We start from the raw sequence: 27,458 nt of genomic DNA, 5'->3' as shown, positions 1-27,458 counted from the left end.
AGTTCTTGTGAAATACCAACTCACACTGTACGAGTAAACCGTATGCGAAGTAAAGATCAAGCTCGCAATTTATGTGCTCTCACTGTGCGGTCCGATTTTCGCTCTGCGACTTGCTGCTCTCTCACTGTGCATGTGAAATACACACGTGGGAACTCCGATCACCTGGTGTGGCAGTTTACTACATGCTTTCAACGAAGAAACACACTGCCTTGGCCATCCTCGCAGTTCTGTGTGTCGAAATGCCTAAAAAAAAAGAGAGACGCCGGCATATATGGATGCGCAGGTGGCTTGGAAGATGCGGCCAATGTGGTTTATCTATTTTGCAACGCAAACTTGTCTGTTGCTTATCTCCTCACTCTTTGCGTTTTATGTCGAAGAAAGATTATGCGTTTGAATGGATTGTGGCTCATAAAATCTTCAAGCTAAATATAATCTGTTCACAGTACATACAATTTTGTATTTTACCCAGACTATCACAAAAAGTGATACATCCTACTTACAAAAAAATACATTATATTAAAGCTTCACTTGTATGTAAGTCAGCAAACGTGTATTTTAACGTGTATTCAGCAAACACTGTTTTCATCAGCTGATATCACTGTGCCATTTCTGGTCTTGAAATTGTGCATGTTTTAATGTAAATTGATGATATGAAGGGCGCGGGACCTTCTTAGAATGTCTGTGGAGGACTTTCATTTCCTTTGAGAAAGTGACTCTACACAATAAGACATGAATTTTGCTACCATAACAACGAATTTAGAAAAATCGGTTCGTAGTTCGGCTTCAACAGTGCGATACACTCACGAGCAGCGACCAACATTTCTGACATGTCAGATATTCGTCCGACCTTCCGATTGCCGGTCGGGAGAGGGTAATCGGCTCTCGAATCCCACTGTACACTGGACGACAAACGATGTACGAGAAAGGATAAATTCGGCCCGACTCAAAAATGAGTCATCCGACTCAGAATTACCCTGTAATTCGGACCGAACTAGCACAGTGTATGCCCGCCTTAACGTGAAACGGTATTGGCTCCCGCGACCGACTGCATCTAGCTGTTCTGGTTTATCTTTTGAATGGGAGCCGACTTCATGTATTCACGGACACACACGGCATCTTCATGTAAAGTTATCGTACGGTTTTGGTGCAAAAAGGTCTTTGAAACTGTCATGGCTCTGCTTCATTTAGTCATGTTTTTCTTGGTCCTGTAGCAGAGTCATGGCAAAGCCTTTGGTTATGTGTGGAGAGAAACATATTATTGTCCTTTTGACAATAATATACGTTCTCTCCAGTGTCTCGTTATTGGCCCCTTTCCTCTCGTTTCCTTGTTTTCTTTCCCTAAGTGTTTGATTACCCACTCCTGCCCTGTGTCGTTATCCCTCGTTTGTCTTTTCTTTATATACCCTCATGTTTCTTTGTCCTGTGCTCGTATATTGTATGTGCTTGTCGGAGTGTATGCCTTGTCTTCCCGTGTCCTTACCTGTATTACAGTTTTTATGCTCGTGCTCTTGCTCCCGCTGTCCAGATCGTGTTTGTTCCAGTAAGTGTGTAGTTTAGTTCTTTTCCAGTGTCATGTCAGTTTATTTGATAGTTAGTCTATGTTATCCCTGTCTTTAATTTTATACCCCATCGTGGGTTTTTGTTTTGTGTTCTTTTGTTTATAATAAAGCTCTTTGTTAACCCCTTCACCTCTGCCTGCCTGCATTTGGGTTCTTCTGCCACAGTCGTGACAGAANCGCCGTAAATATCAAATCCAGTGAAGAACGACGTTCATATATTAGGCTTGTTCGACTTGATGCGGCGCCGCAAGAACCGACAGGCGGATGACATCACACTACCGCGAGAGTGAGTTTAGAGCCGACTGCTCTATACGCTTTTGACTCACCTTCGCGGTAATGTGATGTAATCCGCCTGTCGGTTCTTGCGGCGCCGCATCAAGTCGAACAAGCCTATTGCCGCCAGAGGAAGTTACATCAGCTTCGATGCCATTGGCTCTCCCATGTCTCATGACCGATCGCGTCGTTTCGTTAGCCTAAAGGCGAGCATACACTGTGCGATTTCAGCGAAGTTCTTGTGAAATACCAACTCACACTGTACGAGTAAACCGTATGCGAAGTAAAGATCAAGCTCGCAATTTATGTGCTCTCACTGTGCGGTCCGATTTTCGCTCTGCGACTTGCTGCTCTCTCACTGTGCATGTGAAATACACACGTGGGAACTCCGATCACCTGGTGTGGCAGTTTACTACATGCTTTCAACGAAGAAACACACTGCCTTGGCCATCCTCGCAGGTCTGTGTGTCGAAATGCCTAAAAAAAAAGAGAGACGCCGGCATATATGGATGCGCAGGTGGCTTGGAAGATGCGGCCAATGTGGTTTATCTATTTTGCAACGCAAACTTGTCTGTTGCTTATCTCCTCACTCTTTGCGTTTTATGTCGAAGAAAGATTATGCGTTTGAATGGATTGTGGCTCATAAAATCTTCAAGCTAAATATAATCTGTTCACAGTACATACAATTTTGTATTTTACCCAGACTATCACAAAAAGTGATACATCCTACTTACAAAAAAATACATTATATTAAAGCTTCACTTGTATGTAAGTCAGCAAACGTGTATTTTAACGTGTATTCAGCAAACACTGTTTTCATCAGCTGATATCACTGTGCCATTTCTGGTCTTGAAATTGTGCATGTTTTAATGTAAATTGATGATATGAAGGGCGCGGGACCTTCTTAGAATGTCTGTGGAGGACTTTCATTTCCTTTGAGAAAGTGACTCTACACAATAAGACATGAATTTTGCTACCATAACAACGAATTTAGAAAAATCGGTTCGTAGTTCGGCTTCAACAGTGCGATACACTCACGAGCAGCGACCAACATTTCTGACATGTCAGATATTCGTCCGACCTTCCGATTGCCGGTCGGGAGAGGGTAATCGGCTCTCGAATCCCACTGTACACTGGACGACAAACGATGTACGAGAAAGGATAAATTCGGCCCGACTCAAAAAGGAGTCATCCGACTCAGAATTACCCTGTAATTCGGACCGAACTAGCACAGTGTATGCCCGCCTTAACGTGAAACGGTATTGGCTCCCGCGACCGACTGCATCTAGCTGTTCTGGTTTATCTTTTGAATGGGAGCCGACTTCATGTATTCACGGACACACACGGCATCTTCATGTAAAGTTATCGTACGGTTTTGGTGCAAAAAGGTCTTCGAAACTGTCATGGCTCTGCTTCATTTAGTCATGTTTTTCTTGGTCCTGTAGCAGAGTCATGGCAAAGCCTTTGGTTATGTGTGGAGAGAAACATATTATTGTCCTTTTGACAATAATATACGTTCTCTCCAGTGTCTCGTCATTGGCCCCGTTCCTCTCGTTTCCTTGTTGTCTTTCCCTAAGTGTTTGATTACCCACCCCTGCCCTGTGTCGTTATCCCTCGTTTGTCTTCTCTTTATATACCCTCATGTTTCTTTGTCCTGTGCTCGTATATTGTATGTGCTTGTCGGAGTGTATGCCTTGTCTTCCCGTGTCCTTACCTGTATTACAGTTTTTATGCTCGTGCTCATGCTCCCGCTGTCCAGATCGTGTTTGTTCCAGTAAGTGTGTAGTTTAGTTCTTTTCCAGTGTCATGTCAGTTTATTTGATAGTTAGCCTATGTTATCCCTGTCTTTAATTTTATACCCCATCGTGGGTTTTTGTTTTGTGTTCTTTTGTTTATAATAAAGCTCTTTGTTAACCCCTTCACCTCTGCCTGCCTGCATTTGGGTTCTTCTGCCACAGTCGTGACAGAAACGAGCAGTTTGTTATATTTTGTAATGCTTTTGGTCAGTTTGGGTAATAAATACCTTTGACTATACTTTTATTCGCGTGTTGTGTTTTATATGGCTGAGAAGTGGTTAGGTTTAGGGTGAGGTTGGGGTTAGGTGCTACAAAATATTAAAACCATAAATAATTATGAAATGCTAAGAATTGCACGCATCTCGGTCTGGAGCATTTAGAAAACAGCAACGCAGTTCCCTGTTTGTCGAAAAACAACGCCAAAGGGGTACCCTGCACGTTCAAAAGTGACGCCGAGAGGGCGCTGACCGAGCGTAAATATGTGACGAGTCGAGAGTGAGAATGGGTTGCCCAGACATGGTTCGTTAAATACACTCATGATTTTTGCACAGAATGTATGGAGTCCGACAAGTAAGTGTAGCGACATAAAAATAGCAAAAAGCGCTGACAGCGACAGACGGCACGTCAAACACGCCGGCGCCATCTTCCAAAAATGTTTTGTACAGACTATAGTCATTATTTTGACAAGTTGGCAAATCAATTCCAGGGAAAATATTAGCTTTCCTGTGGCTCAGTGGGTTGAGAATCAAATGTATAGTATAATGCAATGTAAGTCGCTTTGGGTAAAGCATCTGCCAAATGCATATATATAATGTAAATGCATCGAAGTGAAATTAAATGTCTAAGTCAACTCTCTAACATATATGGCATTGAATCTATATAATACATTCTTACTATTTTATTCAGTTAAAATAAAAGTTGACAATATTTATTTTTAATTATTATACTGTATAGCATTTTTATCTACCCGTTTTGGTTGAATTTTGTACTTATTTACACACTGTAAAAATACATTTGTTAATGTACGTTGCAGTAATAGTACTTTACTTTTAAGTGCCCTTTTTGGTCCTTCTGCCCCTGCCCCAGCAGAGGCATATTGAAGTGTATGTGTGTGTGTATGCATGTGTGTGTGTGTGTGCTTTGAATAAAAGCAAAATTCCTCAGTTATTGGTTTATTCAGTTCTTTGTTTGTGTATATGTGAGTGGTTTTAATTTGACAAAATTCGGGGAAAAAAAACACTCTGTTATAGGCTTATTTATTTCTTTGTTTGTGGGTGTGTATGTTACGGTATATGTGTGTGAGTGCCGGCCACATTGAGGATGTTGTATAGGCTCACCCCTTTATTTATGTGTAATGATCTGCATTGTGTTGGGTTTATTTATGTTTACTGAACAAATAAAAAATGCTCTGAAATTTTGTAATTTTCCATTAATTTCCAATGGGTGGACACTTTTTTTTTTTGCAACCACTTAACATTGCTGAAGTCCAAACTGTAAAATCCCCTCTCATTTGTCAGCCACGCCCCCCCCCCAGCATCAGCTCTTTCTTCCAGTTTCACACATTCCCTCTCACAAGACTTTTGATTTCACGGACTACACTCCCCATGATCCTTTGCACCCGTTCACGCCATGATTACACCCGTACCTGATTCACATTCGCTTTGACAATATTTATACCCTGTGTTTTGTCATGTTCTTGGTCAGGTCTAGTTGTATAGTTGCTATAGTTTTAAGTTGCTTTGTGTTTTCGCTAGTTCAGACCCTTAGTTATATTGACCTGTGGATGTTATCTGTATCTTACTTACCTGTGGATGTTATCTGTATTTACCTACCTGTGGCTTTACCTGTTTTATTCTGCACCTGTTATGTCACCCCATTTAACCTCCTGTTACCTGCAATTCCCGTGTGTTATCGACCATCAGTCTGGTGTGGTTACAGAAGACCTGACCACCACTCACAATGACCACCACATCACCATCACCGGACCCCTTCGCCACTCTAGAGCCCTTCACAGACCCCTTCTCGTATCTGGACTTTGACATCTCCTCTCCAGAGACCCAGCTGATGTAGCTCTGCCAGGATGGCATGTCTCTGGAGAGGTATGTGGAGGATTTCTTCGAGGCGTGCAGACTCGGGAGTGTTGGAGAACCCCCGAAATTAAGCATTTGTTTCTGTCCGGACTGGATGATGAGCTACTAGCTCTCATTATGCTTCCCGATGTGGATAAATACCCCCTGGATGACTTTATTAACTGAGTTCTCCAGGCAGTGGGGTGTGAACTGCGTCAGGGAAAGTGATGAGAGTGAGTACAGTAGTCATTCAGTCCCGGACGTATATGGCAGGGTTATTTCGACTCACCCGGGATGGGCGCCTTAATCATCCGTAGTCCAGCTCTCCGAACCCCACGGATCCCACCCTGAACCAGACACGTGACCCAGCGACTGAGCCTGCGTTCGCCCTGGAGCATGAGCTCCGAGTCGCGTCTGACCAGGTGCGCGAGCCGGCTACACTGTGCCGGCTCCCACCGCCGTGGGAGTTCTGGTGGACTTTGAGGGAAGCCCTGCCCATACTCCCACCACTGAGGATGAGCTGCAAACAACCTCTGGACACTGGACTAATGATATTGACTTTTGGCTGCTCCCTTCCCAGCTGGTCTCGCCCAGCCCTTCCTCGTCCCCGCTGATCCCGCCCAGCCTTTCCTCGCCCCCGCTGATCCCGCCCAGCCTTTCCTCGCCCCACCCTTCTTCAGCAGCCAACTCTCCGTCGCCATTCCCCAGGAAGTACACCTCGGCTCCTGTCTTCGCCGTGGCCCGTCATCCCACTGGCTGCACCAGGCTCCCTCGTCCCTCCGGCTCCGCCTTGGTCAGTCGTCGACCATAGACCATGTTTCGCTTACCTGTGTTTTCCCTACAAACTGCATTTTCCTGTCTGTCATCCTGTCTAAACATTTAAGCCATTAGCCATTTAATGAAAGAACCATGCAGATAAATATACATAGAACTAAGTAAATAAAAACAATAACAAAAGAGAGCCTCGTTGTATATCCAATCTGGTCTCATAGGAAACACGTACCTCTGTACACTTTTTGCAGTGCCACAAAATATGTACCATCAGCTACATATTGCTACTGCTTTGAGACACAAAAGTCTACTGGGGGCGATATGTGTGCTATTACCTGGATTTCCTGCTTGCACACCAAAACCTCTACAGATGATCCAGAATGCAGCGGCAAGAGTGGTCTTCAATGAACCGAAGAGAGCGCACGTCACTCCTCTCTTCATTAAGTTACATTGGCTCCCTATAGTCGCTCGCATCAAATTCAAGACTCTGCTCCTGGCCTACAAGACCACCACTGGTTCGGCACCCCCTTATCTTCATTTGCTATTGCATATGTACCAGCCAGATCCCTACGCTCTGCAAATGAACGACGTCTTGTTGTGCCATCCCAAAAAGGTTAAAAAAAATCGCTGTCACGTACCTTCTCTGGATCGGTTCCACATTTGTGGAATGATCTGCCCGCTGCTACAAGATCAGCAGATTCTGTAGCCATCTTTAGGAATCGGCTGAAAACACATCTCTTCCATCAGCACCTGACCGATCAGTTCTGACTTCTGATCTCTTTTCTACTCTTTCTATATATATATATATATATATATACTGTATATGTATATATATATATATATATATATATATATGTATATATAAAAACTTAGCTCTGTATACTTGTGGTAGGCTATATGAGACCAATTTTATTGCACTTATTCTTTTTGTTGCCCTTATGTTGTTACAAATGAGGTAAACAATGGAAGCAATTGGAAGTCGCTTTGGATAAAAGCTTCTGCTAAATGACTAAATGTATGTAAATGCTAAAGAAAATAACTGTATTGGTCCACTAGAAAATGCATGTCAGTGTCATGATTTGCCTCTGAAACTATTTGATAAATACTTATTATTTTTAATTTAATGGATATTTTATATTATATTCACCACTGGTTCGGCACTTCTATATCTTCACTCGCTTCGCTCTGCAAATAAACAACGTCTTGTAGTGCCATCCCAAGAAGGGAAAAAATCTATTTTACGTACCTTCTCTGGATCTGTTCCACATTTGTGGAATGATCTGCCCGCTACTACAAGATCAGCAGATTCTGTAGCCATTTTTAAGAATCGGCTGAAAACACATATCTTCCGTCAGCACCTGACCGATTAGTTCTGACATCTCTTTTCTAATCTTTCTATCCTTAAAAAAAAAATAGCTTTGTATACTGTGGTAGGCTTAATGAGACAGATTTTGTGGCACTGCAAAAAGTGTACATAGGTTCGTATTTCCTATGGGACCAGGTTGTGTATATCTCACGTGATATTACCCAGAACGGCCATCCGATCGAGGACTTTCTTGGAGGAGTTCCTTGAGCTGAGCTCGCTGGTGCCGTGGAAAGACGCTACTCTACCATTTTCTGGAGTCTCCTGGTCACGGCCACAGAGGCCGTTAGTAAATCCTGTATGTTTGTCTCCAGTGCCATGGCGGCTGTCTGTATGTCCTGCGCTCCTGTCTCGGATATCATGGCCTCGGTGGCCATCTGTCTCCTGTGGCCCCCTGTCTCCTGTCCCCTGCGTAACGGCCATCCGTTTCTCCTGGCTCATGGTGCGGGTTGCACTTCCATGGTCCCCTGTCCTGTCCTGCCTTGTCCTGTCTGTCCATGTCCTCCGTCAGCCTCCAGGACGCCCACCATCCCTTCACTGCTGTACTCTGAGGAACTGAGGAGTGAGGACGCGGTTTCCAGAATGGGGGAGTACTCTCACGATCCTGCCTGTTCCCCAGTTAATTTCACTGTGTTTTTCCTATGCACTGCATTGCTCATCATCCTCCACACTCCCGCACCTGTCTCCTGTCTGCCATCACCCACACCTGTTGGCAATTTTGAGTATTCCTCCAAGCCTCCTTGTGTATCTCAAATGATACCTTTATGCCCCATTCACACTATTTCAGTTTCACAAAGAAAGATTTGGAAGAATGTTAGCAACTGGGACATCATTGACTACCATAGTAGAAAAAAAAAACGCACTGGGTAGCTGGCCAGTCAGAGCACACCGTGCTTTTCTGAACGACGAGCTTTGTAAAAGTAGATGCATGATTTTTTTTTAACTGTAAAACACGTAAACACACTGTATTACTTCAAATAAACACAATAATATTCATTTCAGCTATGTCATATGACCCCTTTAAAGGCACCACAATGTCTTTCATGGCATTGATAAAAAGCGATGATGTGTTAACAAATAAAAAAGTCATTTATGACCTGTGAGGTCAGTGCACTGATATAATAAAATGTAACCTCTACTGTATGTTCAAAAATGGTGACAGACATGCTACTTAAAACATATAGTTGGGCGACATGTAGGGAGAACATTAACAATAGATGGCCTCATTTTATATTCAAGAGGTCTTTAAGTTGAACCCCCATTCTGCAGTTTATTTTAAAGTGAAAGTGACCTATTAGTCAGATATGGTGACCCATACCTGAAATGTGACCTCTGCATTTAACCCATCCAGAGTGTAGTGAACACATGCACAGCAAGTCGTGAACACACGTACACCCAGAGCAGTGGGCAGCTATCACTGCAGCGCCCGGGGAGCAAGTAGGGGTAAGGTGCCTTGCTCAAGGGCACCTCAGTCGTTATCCGCCGGCTCTGGGAATCGTACCTGCAACCTTCTGGTCACGAGAGTCCGACTCTCTAACCATTAGGCCACGACTTCAACACTTTGAAGCAACACTTTAATCCCATACGTTTTGTGACAATGTGCTTGTTCTGATTACTACAACTAAATTCCAAAGCATAAATATATACTATAATATAACATGTTTATTTAATTATTTAAAAGTAATTTATAAATTTCGTTCAGAGAGAGTAATGTTATTCTGGGGATATTTTCACGTAGGTTCCTATCCTCGCCTCTCCCTGAGCTTCAAGCTTAAGAGAAACATTGGGTACTTCATTCTGCAGACCTATATGCCGTCCACCCTGATCACCATTCTGTCCTGGGTATCCTTCTGGATCAACTATGATGCCTCGGCTGCCAGGGTTGCTTTAGGTAGGCACTCACCTGATAAACACTATCTTTTGCATTACTGTAATGAGATGGGGGTATTTGTTATTCATTTCCCCTGATTTTGGGGTAAAATATGACATTGACCTTTTGTTCACAGGTTCTTAGAGATCCACCTCATATACAGGTGCTGGTCATATAATTAGAATATCATCAAAAAGTTGATTTATTTCACTAATTCCATTCAAAAAGTGAAACTTGTATATTATATTCATTCCTTACACACAGACTGATATATTTCAAATGTTTATTTCTTTTAATTTGATGATTATAACTGACAACTAATGAAAATCCCAAATTCAGTATTAGAATATTACTTAAGACCAATACAAAGAAAGGATTTTTAGAAATCTTGGCCAACTGAAAAGTATGAACATGAAAAGTATGAGCATGTACAGCACTCAATACTTAGTTGGGGCTCCTTTTGCCTGAATTACTGCAGCAATGCAGCGTGGCATGGAGTCGATCAGTCTGTAGCACTGCTCAGGTGTTATGAGAGCCCAGGTTGCTCTGATAGTGGCCTTCAGCTCTTCTGCATTGTTGGGTCTGGCATATCGCATCTTCCTCTTCACAATACCCCATAGATTTTCTATGGGGTTAAGGTCAGGCGAGTTTGCTGGCCAATTAAGAACAGGGATACCATGGTCCTTAAACCAGGTACTGGTAGCTTTGGCACTGTGTGCAGGTGTCAAGTCCTGTTGGAAAATGAAATCTGCATATCCATAAAGTTGGTTTGCTATAAAACCTCATCATATTTGAAAGTATCTTGTCAAGCACAGTGACATTAGTTTATGCCCTAATTTGATGCCTTTTTTACACCACACATTCTCCCCCTCGATTTTTCATACGTAAGGCTGATGGTAAGCAGTAGTGTGCAGCCTTCTCAGCGTGAAAGAGCACTTATGATTGCTGACTGGCCTTAATCATTCATCCACAGAAGAGCAAATCAATGTAGCATTTTAAAAAAAATAGAGTGAGAATGTACAGCAGTAGATATAGTATAAGGGGATGTTGCATTTAGCCCATTTTGTTTATAAATATAAAGCATTTGGTTGTAAAACATATATGCCAATATACATGTGTGTCTGCATTGATTGGTTTTTCTGTCTGTAGTACCACACTGGGATGTCAGTGTAACGCTGTGATTTAAGATCATGAGCCAGGAGTACTAGGAAAGAATATGTATTGCTATTGATGAAGTGTAAACACGCTACAGTATATTGGTCAGATATGAAGATTACACTTACTAGCTAAGAAAGGTGATAGTAAACAACATAGGGTGGCGTAATCGTAAATAAAGAGGATTAAATAATGTGATGTTGGCATCCGTTATAGTGAAAATGCAAAAATATATTTTTAAGAAAAATACAAGCTTTGATACCTTACAGCTAATTGTTGTCCAAGGCGTTGCAATACAGTAATAATTAAATATACCCATTACAGATTCACAATTTTGCTGAAGGCAAGCTTTGTTTTTATCTGGTTATGGCGTTTAAGCTTAGAGGAGGACAATAACATAGAATTATGATTATGAATCAAAGAGGGAAAATATGTTTAGGACAGGATTTCCAGAAATTTTCCATTTTCTTATTTATCAGTAAATGGTGCTTGAAGTGAGAAATGACATGATGAAACTTTTTCAAAAACCATTGTGATTCCAAATGTATTTTTAATTGAAATCCAATGGGACAAATATATTTTCATATATTTAATTGCATAATTTAATATTCTTCATGACGTAAAGGAAAAATGTGGTGCATATGTCTTTGAAATTCATGCTTATCTGTATAAAATAATTAAGTACTTTAGCATAACCGATGGTATCAAACATGAAAATTATTAAATATAAATCAGACAATTTTGAAATCATTAATATTTATTATTTTTTATAATAACTGTAGACTAAACCCTTACACTGTGTCTACACCAGAGAACACAGTAGAAAAGCTATTGTTATCCCTGTTATTTTTACAATGCTTATATATTAGAAACATTTTTAATTATGCTTGTTCCATCTTGTGTAGAAATGGTGTTACTCTATTATTTAAAGATAAAAAAATAGATTTAAATGTAAATAACTGAAAACAAATGTTTTTTTTACGTCACATGTCCTTAACTGTAAATTTCTCTTGAATCTAGGAATCACCACTGTGCTCACCATGACCACCATAAACACGCATTTGCGTGAGACTCTTCCAAAGATTCCATATGTCAAAGCCATTGACGTGTACCTTATGGGCTGTTTCGTCTTTGTCTTCCTGGCTCTGCTGGAGTATGCGCTGGTCAACTACATCTTCTTTGGCAGGGGACCTCAGCGGCAGAAGAAAGCTGCAGAGAAAGCCACCACAGCCAACAATGAAAAAATGAGAATGGATCCAAACAAAGTATGTTTAAAATTCACAAGAGGCTTTATAATAACTGACAGTTTTATACTTCTCTGTCATCTTAAGGAACTAATTTATAGTACCTTGCTGTAATTCAATAATAATTATAGCATTTTAAACACATACCAGATGAGTTAACCAAATCTACACTATAATAATGGTAATTTGAAACTGTTTTACCAGGTGGATAATTTTATTTCTAATTTGTACATTTTAGTGTGATCTACTTTCACACTAATGACGGTTAAGTATAGGGGTCGGGGTTCATTTTTGTGTATTTTGGACACATTCGTACAAATTAGCCACCAAAATACACCAAAATAATTGCCGGAGATCAACGTATCTCTATGTTGCTGGTCGCTAGTAATTATTCATGTCTTGACTGCACTATCCAAGTCTTTCAGCCAGTGGATCAGTTGCACTGTCATTGATAGATGCCACATCACTTTTGCTTAAAATGTACTTGACCTTGTTCAATCACCTCTTACACTTATTGTTACTAACGCAACCAGAAACTGCTAACTCATTCTGCTTCCAGAATTTTAGAATTAAAAATTTTGTAAGTGAGACTAACTCTTTACTTGTGTTTATTATAAAAAATATATATCGTTGTCCAGTGTGTTTTATATATTTCAATGTCCGATTTACACGGAATCAAAAATGACACTTTCTACGAAGCCCATACAAAAGTGTTGGTGGTTATTCAGCATGTGCTCTTTGTGTGGGTTGGCGTATTTATGAGTTTGGGGGTTGTTTTGGCTGTTGGTGGTTTTAGATGTGGGTTTAGGTTGGGGGTGGAAGTTTTTACCAGTTATTTTTACCTGTGTTGTGGTTGAAGACTGTTAAAGGGGCTAGTACTTTAGATATTTGAGGCATAATCCACAAATTGTCAGCATTCAAATCAAATTTATAAAACTTGTCCTGAAAAAAGGCTGGAAATGTCACAACCTTTTTTGAAAAGTGACTGCTTTGACAGTGCCGATTTTTATGTTTTCAGTGGTTGGTGGGAAATGTAGTTCAGAGAGAGGATGCTCTGTATGCCAGAATGAAACAGAGGGATATTGACACTCATGACTCCATGTGGGAACCGATCTTTGTGGACGATGCAGCATTAGGACTAGGCGATTCAAAAACTAAGGTACTAAACAAAAAGGTTAATTAAATTACGGAATACGATAGGGCAAATAATTTGAGACCCATCTTTTTGTTCAATTCCTTGTTTTCCTCTCTTAAAGTTCACCCCCTAAAAAAACTTTGTTATCATTTCCTTGAGAATTCCGTATCTACAGCATGACTTTCTTTCTTTTTTGTAATTTGTTTTAGGGGCTTAATGACCTAACCATAACAGAAAGTAGGGTTTCAGGGGTGAAAAATAAAGTTTGCCTGCCTTCTTAAATTATATATTTGTCTATATCTGAATATGTTGCAACAATTACTGACTTATAATAACAATAATACATATGGGGCGGTTTCCCGGACAGGGCTTAAACCTAGTCCCAGACAAATGGAAATGTTAGAGGTGTCTTGATCGACAACAACTTACACTGACATTTCTTAAAATATATCAGTGTGATTGTGCTGTCTCAAGATGCACACCAGCAATGTTTCTTGTAAAGCGTATTTTTTAAATTGATTTAATATCCTAATTTAACTAAGGCCTAGTCCTGGCTTAAGCTAATCCTTTTCTGGGAAACCTTCCCATATAGTAATATTTCCCTTTGGTGTCCACTTGAAGAAGGTCTTTTGTAATCAAACAATTAGCGACCACACCACCCAAGCTTAATTACCTGCCACAACACTTCTCAAATCACTAACAAAAATATAATAGAAAAGCACCTAATATGTATAAGATATCGAATGAGCATATGAACATTCACATACCAAACAGGAGAACAGGAGTCATTCACATTGGCAGTGATGTAGGTTCTTTAATACACAGAAAAACCACACCAGCAAAAAACAAGTCACCCACTCTATGTAGCCAGGTAGCAGAACAGATACCAGCTTTATAGGGGTGTAAAGATACACTCAGCTCACGATTCGGTACATATCTCAGTGCTGGGTTAACGATACGATACACATCTCGATATTTTGAACAAAATTAAAAAATGAAACTGAAATTCAAATAACATTTATTTTCAAAATATTAAAAGTTTCAGTAACTTATTTTGTTGCACATACAAGTTAATAAAGAATTTTAACATTTTAAGGCTTAACTGAGATTAGAATTAAGATCAATAATTTTTTTTTCTTTATTTTTCAGAAAAGTTGAGTAACTACTTGATATGCATAGTTGTAACAGAGAATATTAGACCATGAACAACATGTAGCAGTTCATTCAGTCTCATTTTGACTCAGTTGACTCGTTCTTTCAGTGAAGGGCGTGTTCATTAATTACATGCAACCAATGAAACGCTCTGACAGAGCTCACACTCATGCGCTATTGGCTCGTGTCTCTTTGAAGCTGCACTGTCTTTGCTTGAGAGAGTAATGAATGAGAAAAATCTTTCAAAAAGACATATTACATAAACTGTATTGCATTTCTTCAATCATGCAAATCACATACTTGTTTTTAGCATGTCTTTCGATCTTTTAATATACAGTACGACTCTCTTCATTGCTTCTCTGATCAGAACAGCGCTGGTTTCTTTTGGCTTACTTTATATTGCATGTCACATTATGCAGCAGCTCACGTTAGTGGATAAATTAACATTGGCATTTAAAAACGTTTGTGCTGCCTTTGTAATGAGTTTCGGGGTGACTCGCCTGCAGTCACGCTTCAAGTTTGCTGTGTTTTAACGTTGATTGTGAAGGAAAATATGACGCTTTTTAAACAACTTGGAGACACAGATTATGTCTTGTGCTTCTCTCTCTACCGCATATGTGAGATAAGCACACGTGATGCACTGGCGCAGAGTAGGTAGCGTCTTGACCGCTGAACGAATAGAATTAAACATATCGTAAAATATCCCCATTTCTCTACGATGCGCATCGTAACATTTTTGCATCGCGAAATATCGTAATATGAAGTATTGTTACACCCCTACAGCTTTATGAAAAAAAAGATCACCATTAATAAATAAAAAAACGAATACAAAATGCCAATCAACTCCAACACCAGGCGGAACTTCTATAAAGCAGAAACCAAAGTCAGCAGAGATAGTGATGCAACATCCGGTGTCCCTACTAATTTTGTTGAAAGAAATTGAATATACAGGTACACCCACTAAATAAAGCTCATTAATAAGAGGTGTATGTGTGTGTGTGTGTGTGTGTGTGTGTGTGCGTGCGTGTGTGTGTGTGTGTGTGTATACACAGTGTGTATATATATATATATATATATATACTTTATATATACAGTATTCCACAGACGTTTAAAAGATTTCGAAAAACATGAGTGTCACGGACAGAGAGTGGGTGAATAATGACAAACGTCTTGGTTACGGATGTAACCTCAGTTCCTTGATGGAGGGAACGAGACGTTGTGTCAAACCAACAGGTGGGTTCGTCTTGAGAACCTATCAACTTCTGACTAGTTTAGAAAAGGCCAATGAAATTGGCGAATGAAATCTGCATGCCGGACTCCGCCCCCGGATATCCAGGTATAAAAGGGAGATGGCGTACTGCATTCATTTACCTTTGGGCTGAGGAGCCCGAGAGCCTCTCTCAGCTGCTGCAGCGGGCGGCACATGTTGTGGAATGAAGGACACAACGTCTCGTTCCCTCCATAAGGGAACTGAGGTTACGTCCGTAACCAAGACGTTCCCTTTCTGTCGGTCTCTCGACGTTGTGTCGAACCGACAGACGAGGTTCCTATTGAAAATTCCATGGCGCTGTGCCGCGTTACAATCTGTAGCGAAGCGACGGTGACTGGGTGTGTCAGACGTGAGCGCTAGCACGAAATTGTAACCGTCCAGTGGATGGGTAGGGTGTCCCAGAGCTTTTGAAAAGGTGGGAAGCCCCTGACACTGGCCGTCAGAGGCGGAGGCTTTGTTTCTCGAACAGCGAGAAGCCACCTGGCACCATAAGGGCCAATGGGTAAGCGCTACTTCCTCAGTGGGGGAACGCGCTACAGAGACCACTTCCTACCATAGGGAGGAGTTTAGTGGAGATACCAACATGGTCTCGCCGTCAGGGGAGAACTCATGGGAGGAATGTGCGGACTTAAGGAAGTGCCGCAAGGTGGAGGTCCACCTAGGGAAGGTCATGGGTTACCAAGGTGGGAACCAATCATGAGGATACATCAGACGGAACCGCCCGGTTGGGGGGTTACTATGTTTGGAGCACTAGGTCCGGTTAGAGCTATGCGGTAGATAACTCATCTGGTACCCGGCCTAATGGGGCAGGGCTGCTCTGCCCAGCCCGCCTGCAGGAGGTGCTTAGTGATGGATGGAATGCCATCCAGTGGGGGAAGAAGGGAGGCGAGAATAGCACGCTGACCCACATAGAAGGAAGGGGGGAAGGTGCTTTCGCAGGCGTATGCTCTAATGGCCGCTGGTCTTACCTGTTGCCATGCAAGACTCGAGCTGACACCGGTTCTACGCGGAGGCTGTAGAACCTTGCGAAGGTGTTGGGCCTAGCCCAACCTGCAGCTCTGCAGATGTCTGCCAGAGAGGCGCCCTGAGCCAGTGCCCTCGCGGAGGCTATACCCCGGGTGGAGTGAGCTCTCACTGCTAGTGGGCACGGGCGATCTTAGGACCGGTACGCCGTAGTGGCGGTGCCCACAATCCAGTGCGCCAATCTCTGATTGGAGACAGCCCTCACCTTCTGCTGACCTCCAAAACAGACAAAGAGCTGCTCAGAGCTCCTGAAGCTCTGCATGCAGTTCAAGTAGAGGCGCAATGCTCGTACTGGACACAACACGGATGGGGTTGGGTATTCCTCCCCGGTGGGGAGCGCCTGCAAGTTCACCACCTGGTCCCGAAAGGGAGTGGTGGGAACTTTGGGCAGGTAGCCGGGCTGGGTCTCAGGATAACATGAGAATCACCGGGCCCGAATTCTAGGCAATCTGTGGACACAGAGAATGCTTGTAGGTCCCCTACCCTCTTGATGGAGGCGAGCGCCATCAGGAGAGCCGTCTTCATGGTGAGGTGAGAAAGAGCGGCATCTCCGAGGGGCTCGAAGGGAGGCCTCTGGAGGCCCGCCAGGACCACATCAAGGTCCCAAGAGGGTACAGAGTGCGAGGCGGATTCAGCCTTCTCGCGCCCCTTAGGAACCTAATGACCAGGTCGTGCTGTCCTAGAGACTTACCAGCAACTGGGTAGTGATGAGCGGCAATGGCGGCTACATACACTTTCAGTGTGGAAGGGGAGAGATTACTCTCGAGTCTCTCTTGTAAAAAGGACAGCACGTTCCCAATCGAGCAACTCCCGAGGTCTTCTGTTTGGTAAGAGCACCAAGACGAGAAGAGGCGCCACTTATAGGCGTATAGCCGCCTAGTGGCCGGGGCCCTAGCCTGAGTGATTGTCTCAACCACCGCAGGGGGTAGGCCACTCAGGGTCTCCTCGTGCCGTCCAGGGGCCAGACATGGAGGTTCCAGAGGTCTGGACTGGGATGCCATAACGTGCCCTTCCCCTGGGAAAGCAGGTCCTTCATCAGGGGAATCGGCCAGGGGGGAGTTAATCAAGAGCATTAGCTCCGAGAACCAAGTCCGGTTGGGCCAGTACGGCGCAACTGGTAGCACTTGATGCTCCTCTTCCCTGACCTTGCACAGGACCTGTGCAATGAGGCTCACTGGGGGGAAGGCGTACTTCTGCTTGTCCCGCGGCCAGCTGTGCACTAGAGCATCCGTGCCGAGGGGGGTCTCGGACATGGAGAACCATAGCAGGCAATAGGTGGTGTCCAGAGAGGCGAACAGGTCTTCCTGAGCCTGCCCGAACTGCATTAAACGTTCCACCTGGGGCACATCAACATAGCCTCTAGCTGCCCCGCCATTGAGGGAAGTAAGGGCGACAGAACTAGTCTGACGTGAACGAGCCGAAAAGGGGGCGTTCCAGGTCTTACTAAGTTCCTCATGCACTTCCGGGAAAAATGGAACCGGAGCCGGGCGCGGCTTGGAGTCGCTCTCCGACCCGAGGTACCATGTGTCCAGCCGCGAGCGTTTGGGAAGGGGCGGTGCGATGCACTGCAGCCCAATGCTCACGGCGGCCCGGGAAAGCATAGCTGACATCTCGACGTCCGCCTCTTCCTGGGCTCGAACTCCCGAAGGAGGGAGTTCCAAGGAATCATCGGGGTCGGATGCCAGTAGGTCACTCTCCGATGCTGCGGGGGACATCTCATCATCATCATGAGTCGTTACTGAGTGCGTGGCTAAGGAACAAGACGGGGTGGGACCGCCTCTTGGGGAACGGTCAGACGAGCGAGATGGGGTGCGAGCGGTCTGCGAGTGCTTGGCTGACAGATTTACGCTCACAATAATCCCCATATCACCCTTACCGCTCGCCGTAGCGGATGGCAGGGCCGTAGCCACTGCTGTCATGGAACGGGAAGCAGACAAGGTGGTGGCTGGCTCCTGAAAGAACACAGCCACCCGTGACCAGAACGTCTGGATCACCATCCACCTGCAGTGCGGGCAGGATGTATCCACGAAGGCTGCCTCAGCGTGCTGGAGACCCAAACACTTGATGAGAGTATCACACCCACGAGAACAGCAGGACATGCCACGCTGGAGAAATTTAGCTCTTTTAGAAGTCTCAAACACCTCTGGAACCGCCGAGATGCCCTGGGGAAGTCGCTGTAGGAAGGGACAGTCCGCTGCACCACGTCGTAAGATTCCAGGAGTAATTCAGCGTAGAGTGAAGTCTCAAAGCGATCGTAGAAACGAAGGCTCCAAAGAACAAAAGGTGAATGAATGCAGCACGCCGTCTCCCTTTTATATCTGCAGGCCGAGTTCGGCATGCAAATTTCATTCGACAATTTCATTGACCTTTTCTAAACTAGTCAGAAGTTGATAGGTTCTCAAGACGAATCCCATCTGTTGGTTCGACACAAAGTCGAGAGACCGACAGAAAGGGAACTCTTTGTTTTTAGGTGAACTGTCCCTTTAAAAGCATCTGTTTCCTCCATTGCCATCACCATCTCTCTTCCCTCCAAACCACTCACTAAAATAAGTATTTACCTGGGTAACTATAAGGTTGCATATTGCAGCTGTTGTTTACAATACTGTTGAAAATTACAAAACAGAAATACGCATTGATCATTCTAGTACACCATCCGTTATCTAATATTTGACCTAAAAAACCAAATGTATACCACAAAGCTGTGTACCATCTTACTTTGCCATCCCTTACATCTCCATTTGCACCCTTTCCATAAGACTGTGTGCTACTGGCACAATTGACATCAAATTAAAGTATTGTGTTAAAATGATAAAGTTTCAAGAGTAAATAATGAACACCAATATGCAAAATTATTTCAACTTTATGGTGTTCTGGTAATTGACTAATATTATTGCTATCCTGTAATATTATTATCACGTGTGATATCACAAATAGCAGCAAAGTAATGATTTCTCCACATGCTGTAAATTAAGATTTTAGGTTAAAAGCAGATGTTATGAACATAGCCGTGGGAACGTATTTTGAGTAGGGGGTGCTCTATTAAAAAAAAATTGGCCAGTGTTGAAGCAGGGTTTGATTTTTAGCGTGGGGATGCGCATAATTTATATAATCCCTGCAAATCTATCTTTAATAATGCGGGAAATGTCCGCATCAATTTTTATTTGTTTTGTTTCTGATCAAATAATGAAATAAATTTACTGACACGAACAAACTGAAATCAAAACACGATTATTATAGAATTTAATTTCACAATCAGCGCTGCACCAGCCCCCTCTGACCATGTCTACAAAACGATTTTCATCTTTCGCTGAGCCCTGTTGAGCATCTCCATGTTTCTCACGTTCAGTGTGGTCTGTCTCGCGCTGATCTCGTCACACATTGGAATTGACCAAAGTGAGCCAAAGAGCTTATTTACTGATTAACATTTTTCAAGCGATACAGAATAGTTAAAAATGCCCCATCCTTTACCAGGAGTAGACTTTAAACTTCAGCTTGCACATGCAGAATTTATGCGTCTGCCGGTGCGCAATACCTGTGACGTGAGTTGTAGACGTGACGCGGTGCTATTAAGATACAGCATACAAAACAAACACATAGATAAATGTTATATATGTATGGCTATAGTCAAAGCACAATCTGCTGTACGAAACTGCAAGCTGCGCGGAGGCATCTTAACATCAACCTGTAATAAATCATGGGCAAACCATTCACGTGATTAAACACAACTGCACAGCGATTGCACATAATAATCAACCCGTACTCATACTAACTGCAGACCTCTCAACCACAATCTCAAATAAAGAAATATATATTTATCTTACTGCTGGCCTGCGTGCAAAACTCCAAACTTGGCCGTTCTCTTTCAGGGTTGACGCTGATGAAGTCCCACATGAGGGCATTAATGTCCAATCTGTCCAGTACAAAAAGTCTGAAATTCGTTTTTGCGCCATTTGGACAACAAGACCGCTCGTGACACTCGACCTTCACTAACGAATGCCATGACATCATGTGGCTTACCTTTTAGAGTGAAGTCATTCATGTTTTTAATGAATATTAGTGAAAATACAAATTACTAAGATGTATTTTAAAACATTTTTATTTATTTATTTTTTACACTGTTTAAGTTTTCTTTCGCTCGACGCCAGGGGGTTGCTGCAGCACCCCTACTTCCCGCGGCTATGGTTATGCAACTATTTCTAACCTGTTTATCTGTCTTTACCTCTTAGATGGACCCTCATGAAAACATTCTCCTCAGTCCCCTGGAAATCAAAAATGAAATGGGTGCTTCAGAGTTGACCCTGGGTTTAGGTGATCCACGTGTAACCATGCTGGCCTATGACAGTACCACACTACAGTATCGGAAAGCTGGCCTGGCCAGGCACAATTTTGGACGCAATGCACTGGAACGGCATGTGGCACAGAAGAAGAGTCGACTACGACGGCATGCTTCACAGCTTCAAATCACTATTCCTGACCTAACTGATGTCAATTCAATTGACAAGTGGTCAAGAATGATTTTTCCTACCGTATTTTCTTTTTTCAATGTCATCTATTGGCTGTATTACATTAACTAACTGCACTGATTTTTACGTCATTATATTCACCCCCCGGTAGGTTTTGCAATACAAGCGAACTTCAAGACTATTTGTTTTTATTCTTGTATTCACCTTAATTTCTGGCTGATACACACACTCTGAGGAGGTTATAAACAAATTCTGCCTGCTTTGACAGTCACATTTTTATGTTATATTTTTTGTGATTTTGTTAAATGTTTGGTTTAATTTTTTATGATGATTTTTACTAGGATGTATATACTTCGTTGACAAATGTTCATAACAATTATAAAACAATCTTTACACAAAGAGAAATATCAGTGTCTTTAGTCAAACAGTGGATAAATCTTCTATGGCATTATACCATGATTTCTCTATCAATTTATTACAACCCACAATCACACAATCGTTAAATTGCCACTGTGTTTTTGGTTAAAGTTTGATGTTTAGTAACTGCATGCTTTGAAAGTTGTCTGCAATATTAACTCCAATTAGCTAATCTATTTTTTTTAGGAAGTTCAAAATCTGCACACTGCCATTTCTTCACCCAGTTTTGCTGTCATGTTTCTTTGAGCCAATTAGCAGAGTTGTGACTAATCTCTTTGGAGCTGCAACAAAAGACAAAGCTAATTGGCTGATGGTACCCTAGGAATGCACACTGTCAACTACATTTATATTTACTTTGTCATTTAGCAGATGCGACTATTCTGTCTTGAGATATGATGTCAAAGGCTGCTGAAACTGATCACTTGGAAAACATCTATTATAAGTGAAAAAAAATGTGCACTTATGACATCTATACCTGCAGGGGTTGACTGGACCATGAACAAAACCTTGGCCCCCAGACTTCTACTGATAGCCATAAAGTCTGTTCCACAGTGAAGCTTACTCTGGCCAGGCACCACTCACTGAAACATGAAGAGACCTTTTTGACCAACATGTTAATTCTTCTGTTGTGTGATGATCACAAATGACTCAACAAGCAATGGCAGACAACACAGAAGACATTAATGAAAAATGAGTGGACACTTTGTTATCAGAAATTCTGGCCTTTAAAATTAAAATGTAGCTTCACTTGCTTAACTGCCTCAAAATGCTAACATGTATTTTAATGATACAAATTAACTTTCGCTAATAACCTAAAGCACTAAAAAGTGCTTCTTCAGTAGCTTGTATGAACCTGATATCTTACCCAACTTCGTTTCCTGGAGTGTGTGTGCACCCTGATGTTCAGAAATGACAGTGAATCCCGTAAATCAGATTCAGTTTAGAGCAGTGATTCTCATCTCTAGCATACGAGATCCATTTTCCTCCTTAGTTTAGCCCCAACTCTGAAAAAACACACCTGAATTATCTAATCAATGTCTTCAGGAATATATGGGTTCAACTTAATGTGGCGCTGCGTAAATCTATCGGCATATCACATTAAAGTACCACAACAATGATTCAAGTGCAGACTGTTCCATGTGCATTTGAATCGCACTCGGTATTTTAGGATGTTTTCACACATAAGGGTTTGTTTCGGAACCTGGTGCGTTTTTCCTCTTGGTTCGGTTCGTTTAGGCATATGTGAACACAGCAATCGTGCTAGGATCCGCCCCAAAACAATCGCCCGATTGCAAACGAACTCTGGAGCAATTCGCTAGACGTGTGAAAGCCATCCGACCCAACGGACCAACGAACCAGACTGTATCATAATGTATGATGGGTAATTACGTAAAGTTGCGTGATGCAAAAGGGATTGTTTTGTTAATGGCTCACTGTAACAATGTTCAAAGTAAGTAAGGAAGGAAGGAGGCGGGAACCGGCGAAGGTTAAACCAAACTTTAAATAAAATAAACAAACAACAAAATGAAAGTAAATTGCCGACAGCTCCCTCACAGTCAACTGCCGGCCACACAAACATAATAAAACATAACATAAAATCCAGGCCTGGTTCTCTCTCGTCCTTCACTGCTGTCACTCCTCCTTTTATGCTTCCCGAGCTCCGCCTTGAGAGATGCGAGAAGAAACACATCGCCAAACAGCTCTCCAGAACTCACAAAAACACAGAAATATATAAAGTGTTTAGTGAGCGCTTAAAACAAATGGGATTTAATCGGTCGGTTGAACAGTGCCGCGCGAAGGCAAAGAAACTCCGTAACAGCAGTAACCAAACAAGCCACAAAAATGCCGCGTAGCTGCTGTCTGTCCATCCTGACGGATGACATCTTTCAGCGGAATCCCGGAAAATAAATAGATGCACTCTGACCAATCGAGGGAGAGTTTACTCACACTTGACTTTTATTAACAAAGTTTGGTCCGTTTGGAAATATTGCCTTGTGAATGCGAGCCGAACTAAAATAAATTGCAATATTGTAGTGATTTAACCCCATGGTTTCGGAACAAAGCAATCGATCCACATGTGTGAAAACGCCCTAATACGCCAAGCAATTTGGGCAGATCTGCATCAAAGGCGGGATAACATGCTATGTCATGCATTCTGACTTTACACTGTTGAACGTGCAGGCTTTTCATGCTTAACATGGTCAACTTGTTAAAAACGAGCTGGACTAATGCTGTATTATTTCTGTGCTTGATACACTCTCCAAGAACTCCAACTTGTTTCGTAAAGTTTTTAAAAAGTCTGGATCACTGTTTTGTAACAAGAATCCTATTCCAATTTCCTTTTTTTGGGAAATTCTCCCAGAAAAGCACGGCAAGGTGAAAGAAAGAGCCTGCACACACCCCAACCGACAAGCGAGACTCGCTTACCATCAAGACTGTCTGCGCTACATCAAGATGGGCCTGCAGCTGCAGCTTGTTATTATTGTGATAGTGAAGTTTAGGTGTGTCTGTTTGTTCACAGCATTTCAGTGATGGATGTTATATAAACAGTGGATATAACGCTGGATTTGGAGATTGTTTAAAACTGATATATGGCGCGGTCCCAGTGCTAAAAGATGCCGGACATGAACTGCACGCGGTAAGTCAAACTAAGTTTGTTCTTTGTTGGCAATCAGCATGAACGTGCGTATATGTATTTATACAGTAGTTTTGCATACAACACATCATCGCATTATTCCCTTCTTGCTTTTTATATTAAGCATGAAGCGATTAATGCGATGATGTGTTGTGTGCGCGTGCTGTAGTTCCTGTATCTCTCTTTTATAAATTGTATCAAACTAAATACTCTTCGAAGATATGATGTATGCAATACTACTGTATAGTTACTCAAGATTAATATGAGATTGCAGAAACTGAGTGTGTTACCCGATCTTTAAGTTGAATGTGTCTATTTCTGAAGACTTTGATTTGCTTGTTCAGTTGTGTTTGGGGCTAAGCTTGGCAGGAAAATGGATCTTGTGTGCCAGACTTAAGAATTTTTTTTTACTTTTGTCATTTTGTGTGTAATTATTGAAAATGCTGGGCGTGACAGTTTTTGAACAATTTGTATCTAAATCTGAAATAGAATTTTCTTTTTTTCTGTCGTCTAAAGATTGAACACTTATTAAAATGTATGTTTTGAAAATCAGAAGGTATTATTAATTTGCATTTAGATTTTGTTTTAAAAAGCCAGCAGTTATGGAAGGTCTAGGCTTATTTAGTAATAAAGGCAATTAAAATTACATACCCATGTACTGTAAATATATTTTGTATAGGATTGCATAAAATACTATACCTGTATGTATTCAGATGAAATGAGATGCCGTAAGGTATGGTTTCTGTATACTCTTATGGTTTAATATTGGGATGAATGTTGATGGAGCTTGTGATGTAGAACCAAGACTTTTATTTCATCATGACAAATGATGAAATAAAGATCTCCTTCTTAAAAAAAAAACATAATATACAAAGCCTGAAAATGTATAAAAGCACAATGTAAACCAGATGTAATGGAGAAAAGACATTCATATACAATACATCAGTTTTTTTTTTTTTCAGTATATTCATTTTCAGTTTATTTATAAATATGTGTAACCATGATGGGCCTGCATGTAAAACGGTTTCTATAAGGTTTCCAATTACAATTTTATCAGCTGAAAACTACATTCTAGTTTGGCAGTAAACATTTGACATTTTAGTAAATCGGTGTCTTGCGTACTAAAAAATCTGAATTAAAATCATAGTTCACTGAAACATTAAATTAATCATATAATTGACTTACCCTTACAACCCTTTCCAATTTTCATGTTTACGTTAAACTCTGGCCCAATGAGTTCCCTCAATTGTCTTTTTAGGCACATTGTGTATATATTCATAGCATAGACAATGAAACAATCACATACGTATTATGATAAACATTTTCTCCACTAATGACTAAAATGCTGCTGAATGATTAAATGTAAATGTAAATGTAATGAAAACATAAATCAAACACTAGTATTGATTGCAAACACCACTCTCCTCTAGTGTGTACAAAGTGACATGGCATCATTTCGATTCCATTAAAGGAAAACTCTGCATTAATAAAAAACAAATCTGCCAATTATTCACCCTCAAGTCATTTGACAGCCCAAGGACATCCGTTTATCTTCAGAAAGCAAATTAAGATTCAGCGCTTTGAGGTTTGTGAACTAAATAGTACACATAGTGCCATTTACAATTGGACACAACCTGTTTTTAACAATATGGTAGTGTGTATATGTGTGTATTTATTGCTGCTTATCTTATATTTCACATCTTGTATCTTATATATATTTATTTTATTTGGCCAAGCCTCTTTATTTTGCTTTGAAGAGAGAAGTCGTAGCCAAGGGGAATCGGATTTACGTGTTTACACACAGGTTGGATGTCTGATTAAAAGCAACATTTGTTGCACAGAAAAGATGTGCAAAAAATGGATCTGGTTTCTGTGTGTGTGTTTATACTGTATCTGTTTAAATAATGTGTGTGCAATAATATCCAATCTGTCGCAGATTTCAGGAAAACAATATTTTTTTCGCAGTGGAAACACAATGTTCATTTGTCGGTGAACTATTCCTTTAACAGGGATAAAACAGTGGACAACTTAGATGCACTAATAATTTAATATTATATATATATATATATTATATATAATAATAAATATTATATTATATATATATATATAACATATATATTAACAGATATCATTTTGGTTTCATTTAATCTTCTAATCTCCCAATCATTTCATTGACCAGATACAACATTAGAAAGCATTTATGATACACTATTAGTTGACGAGGATGTGTAAACTTGGGACTGCAGAAAATTAACCAACACATTTATTACATGTATATATGTTTAAACCTGCATTACTATACTTTATATATTATTATGTGGTACTATACTAATACCATACTGTATCTTTAAATACATATTCTGACATTGGTATAGCTAAACCCCTTTCTATAAAATTTAGCTAAGGTCCCCTAAGACATTCATTCAAAATAAGACAGCATAGTTTTAAAAGATCAGAAATACTGGTAAACTATGGTTGAGAAATATTCAATTAGTATTGACTGTCCATTTATAATTATAATGTAACAATTAAGTGAAAAAATGTGGCGTATTTAAGGTATTATTTCTTGCTTATTTGCAAGAAAAAAAACATATTCATATTGACTAACAATTATTTGCATTTTTTTTGTTTGTTTGGATTTTGTCTTCAAGATTAATACATCATTGTTATACATCCATTCATTTTTTGCCACCATATCATTTGTGTGAAACCATTCACTAATATTTCTAAATGTTTTGATTTATAATATACTGCTTAAGCAATGTTATGGAAGTCAATAATGTATATACTTTGAGACTTGCTTACCTCAGTAAATCAAGTACTCATTGTTTCATTTAAAAAGCTACAAGGGTTTTATTTGTATTGACTTTTGTCCTTATTTTACTTTGTTATCCATCGTAGGTCCAATGAAAATCCAAAATTGCTAGATGCCACAACAGGCATTTTAGTGATGGCGAAGTTCTCCCCTAAAACACAAAGAAAGAGAGTTTGTTTCTGTTGAGAGAAATGCACTGTCAATGTGATTCCACCTTGAATACATATGTATGATGTATTCAACTAACTAACTACATACAAACTAACTACAGCGCCCTTAAGGAGAAAATGCAATTATTTTATACCGTAGATCAAGATGAGCTGTCTAAAATTATTAGATCATCTAAATCAACAACATGCATACTAGACCCTATACCTACAAATCTACTGAAAGAGATGCTCCCAGAAATTATAGATCCTCTTCTTGGTATTATTAACTCATCTCTGAC

The 27,458-nt window shown here is 41.1% G+C and overlaps 1 protein-coding gene and 1 long non-coding RNA gene across 8 annotated transcripts in view; one reads left to right on the top strand and one right to left on the bottom strand.

The window, feature by feature from the left end:
* LOC130570530 (gamma-aminobutyric acid receptor subunit beta-2) overlaps positions 1-22,038 on the top strand; it is a 149,433-nt gene extending 127,395 nt beyond the window's left edge. For 5 of the 7 annotated variants that reach the window (XM_057360874.1, XM_057360873.1, XM_057360872.1 and 2 more), the window contains 4 exons: positions 9,570-9,722; positions 11,877-12,121; positions 13,119-13,259; positions 20,907-22,038. In XM_057360874.1, coding sequence (XP_057216857.1) covers positions 9,570-9,722; positions 11,877-12,121; positions 13,119-13,259; positions 20,907-21,254 — 887 coding nt within the window. In that variant the 3' untranslated portion in view covers positions 21,255-22,038. The remainder of the gene's footprint in view (positions 1-9,569; positions 9,723-11,876; positions 12,122-13,118; positions 13,260-20,906) is intronic. The other 2 variants (XM_057360876.1, XM_057360875.1) reach the window with 1 other exon arrangement.
* LOC130570541 (uncharacterized) lies at positions 9,988-22,138 on the bottom strand. Its single transcript, XR_008964974.1, has 3 exons — positions 22,036-22,138; positions 11,969-12,065; positions 9,988-10,432 (listed from the first exon to the last, which is right to left on the bottom strand). It is a non-coding gene; the product is annotated as an uncharacterized LOC130570541 (long non-coding RNA).
* Between the last annotated feature and the right edge of the window lie 5,320 nt (positions 22,139-27,458).

Source organism: Triplophysa rosa, linkage group LG19 (genome assembly GCF_024868665.1).
Source record: "Triplophysa rosa linkage group LG19, Trosa_1v2, whole genome shotgun sequence".
In the NCBI taxonomy this organism is placed as follows: Eukaryota; Metazoa; Chordata; class Actinopteri; order Cypriniformes; family Nemacheilidae; genus Triplophysa; species Triplophysa rosa.
Note: the sequence above shows the minus strand (reverse complement) of the source record. Positions and strands in the feature narration are given on the sequence as shown.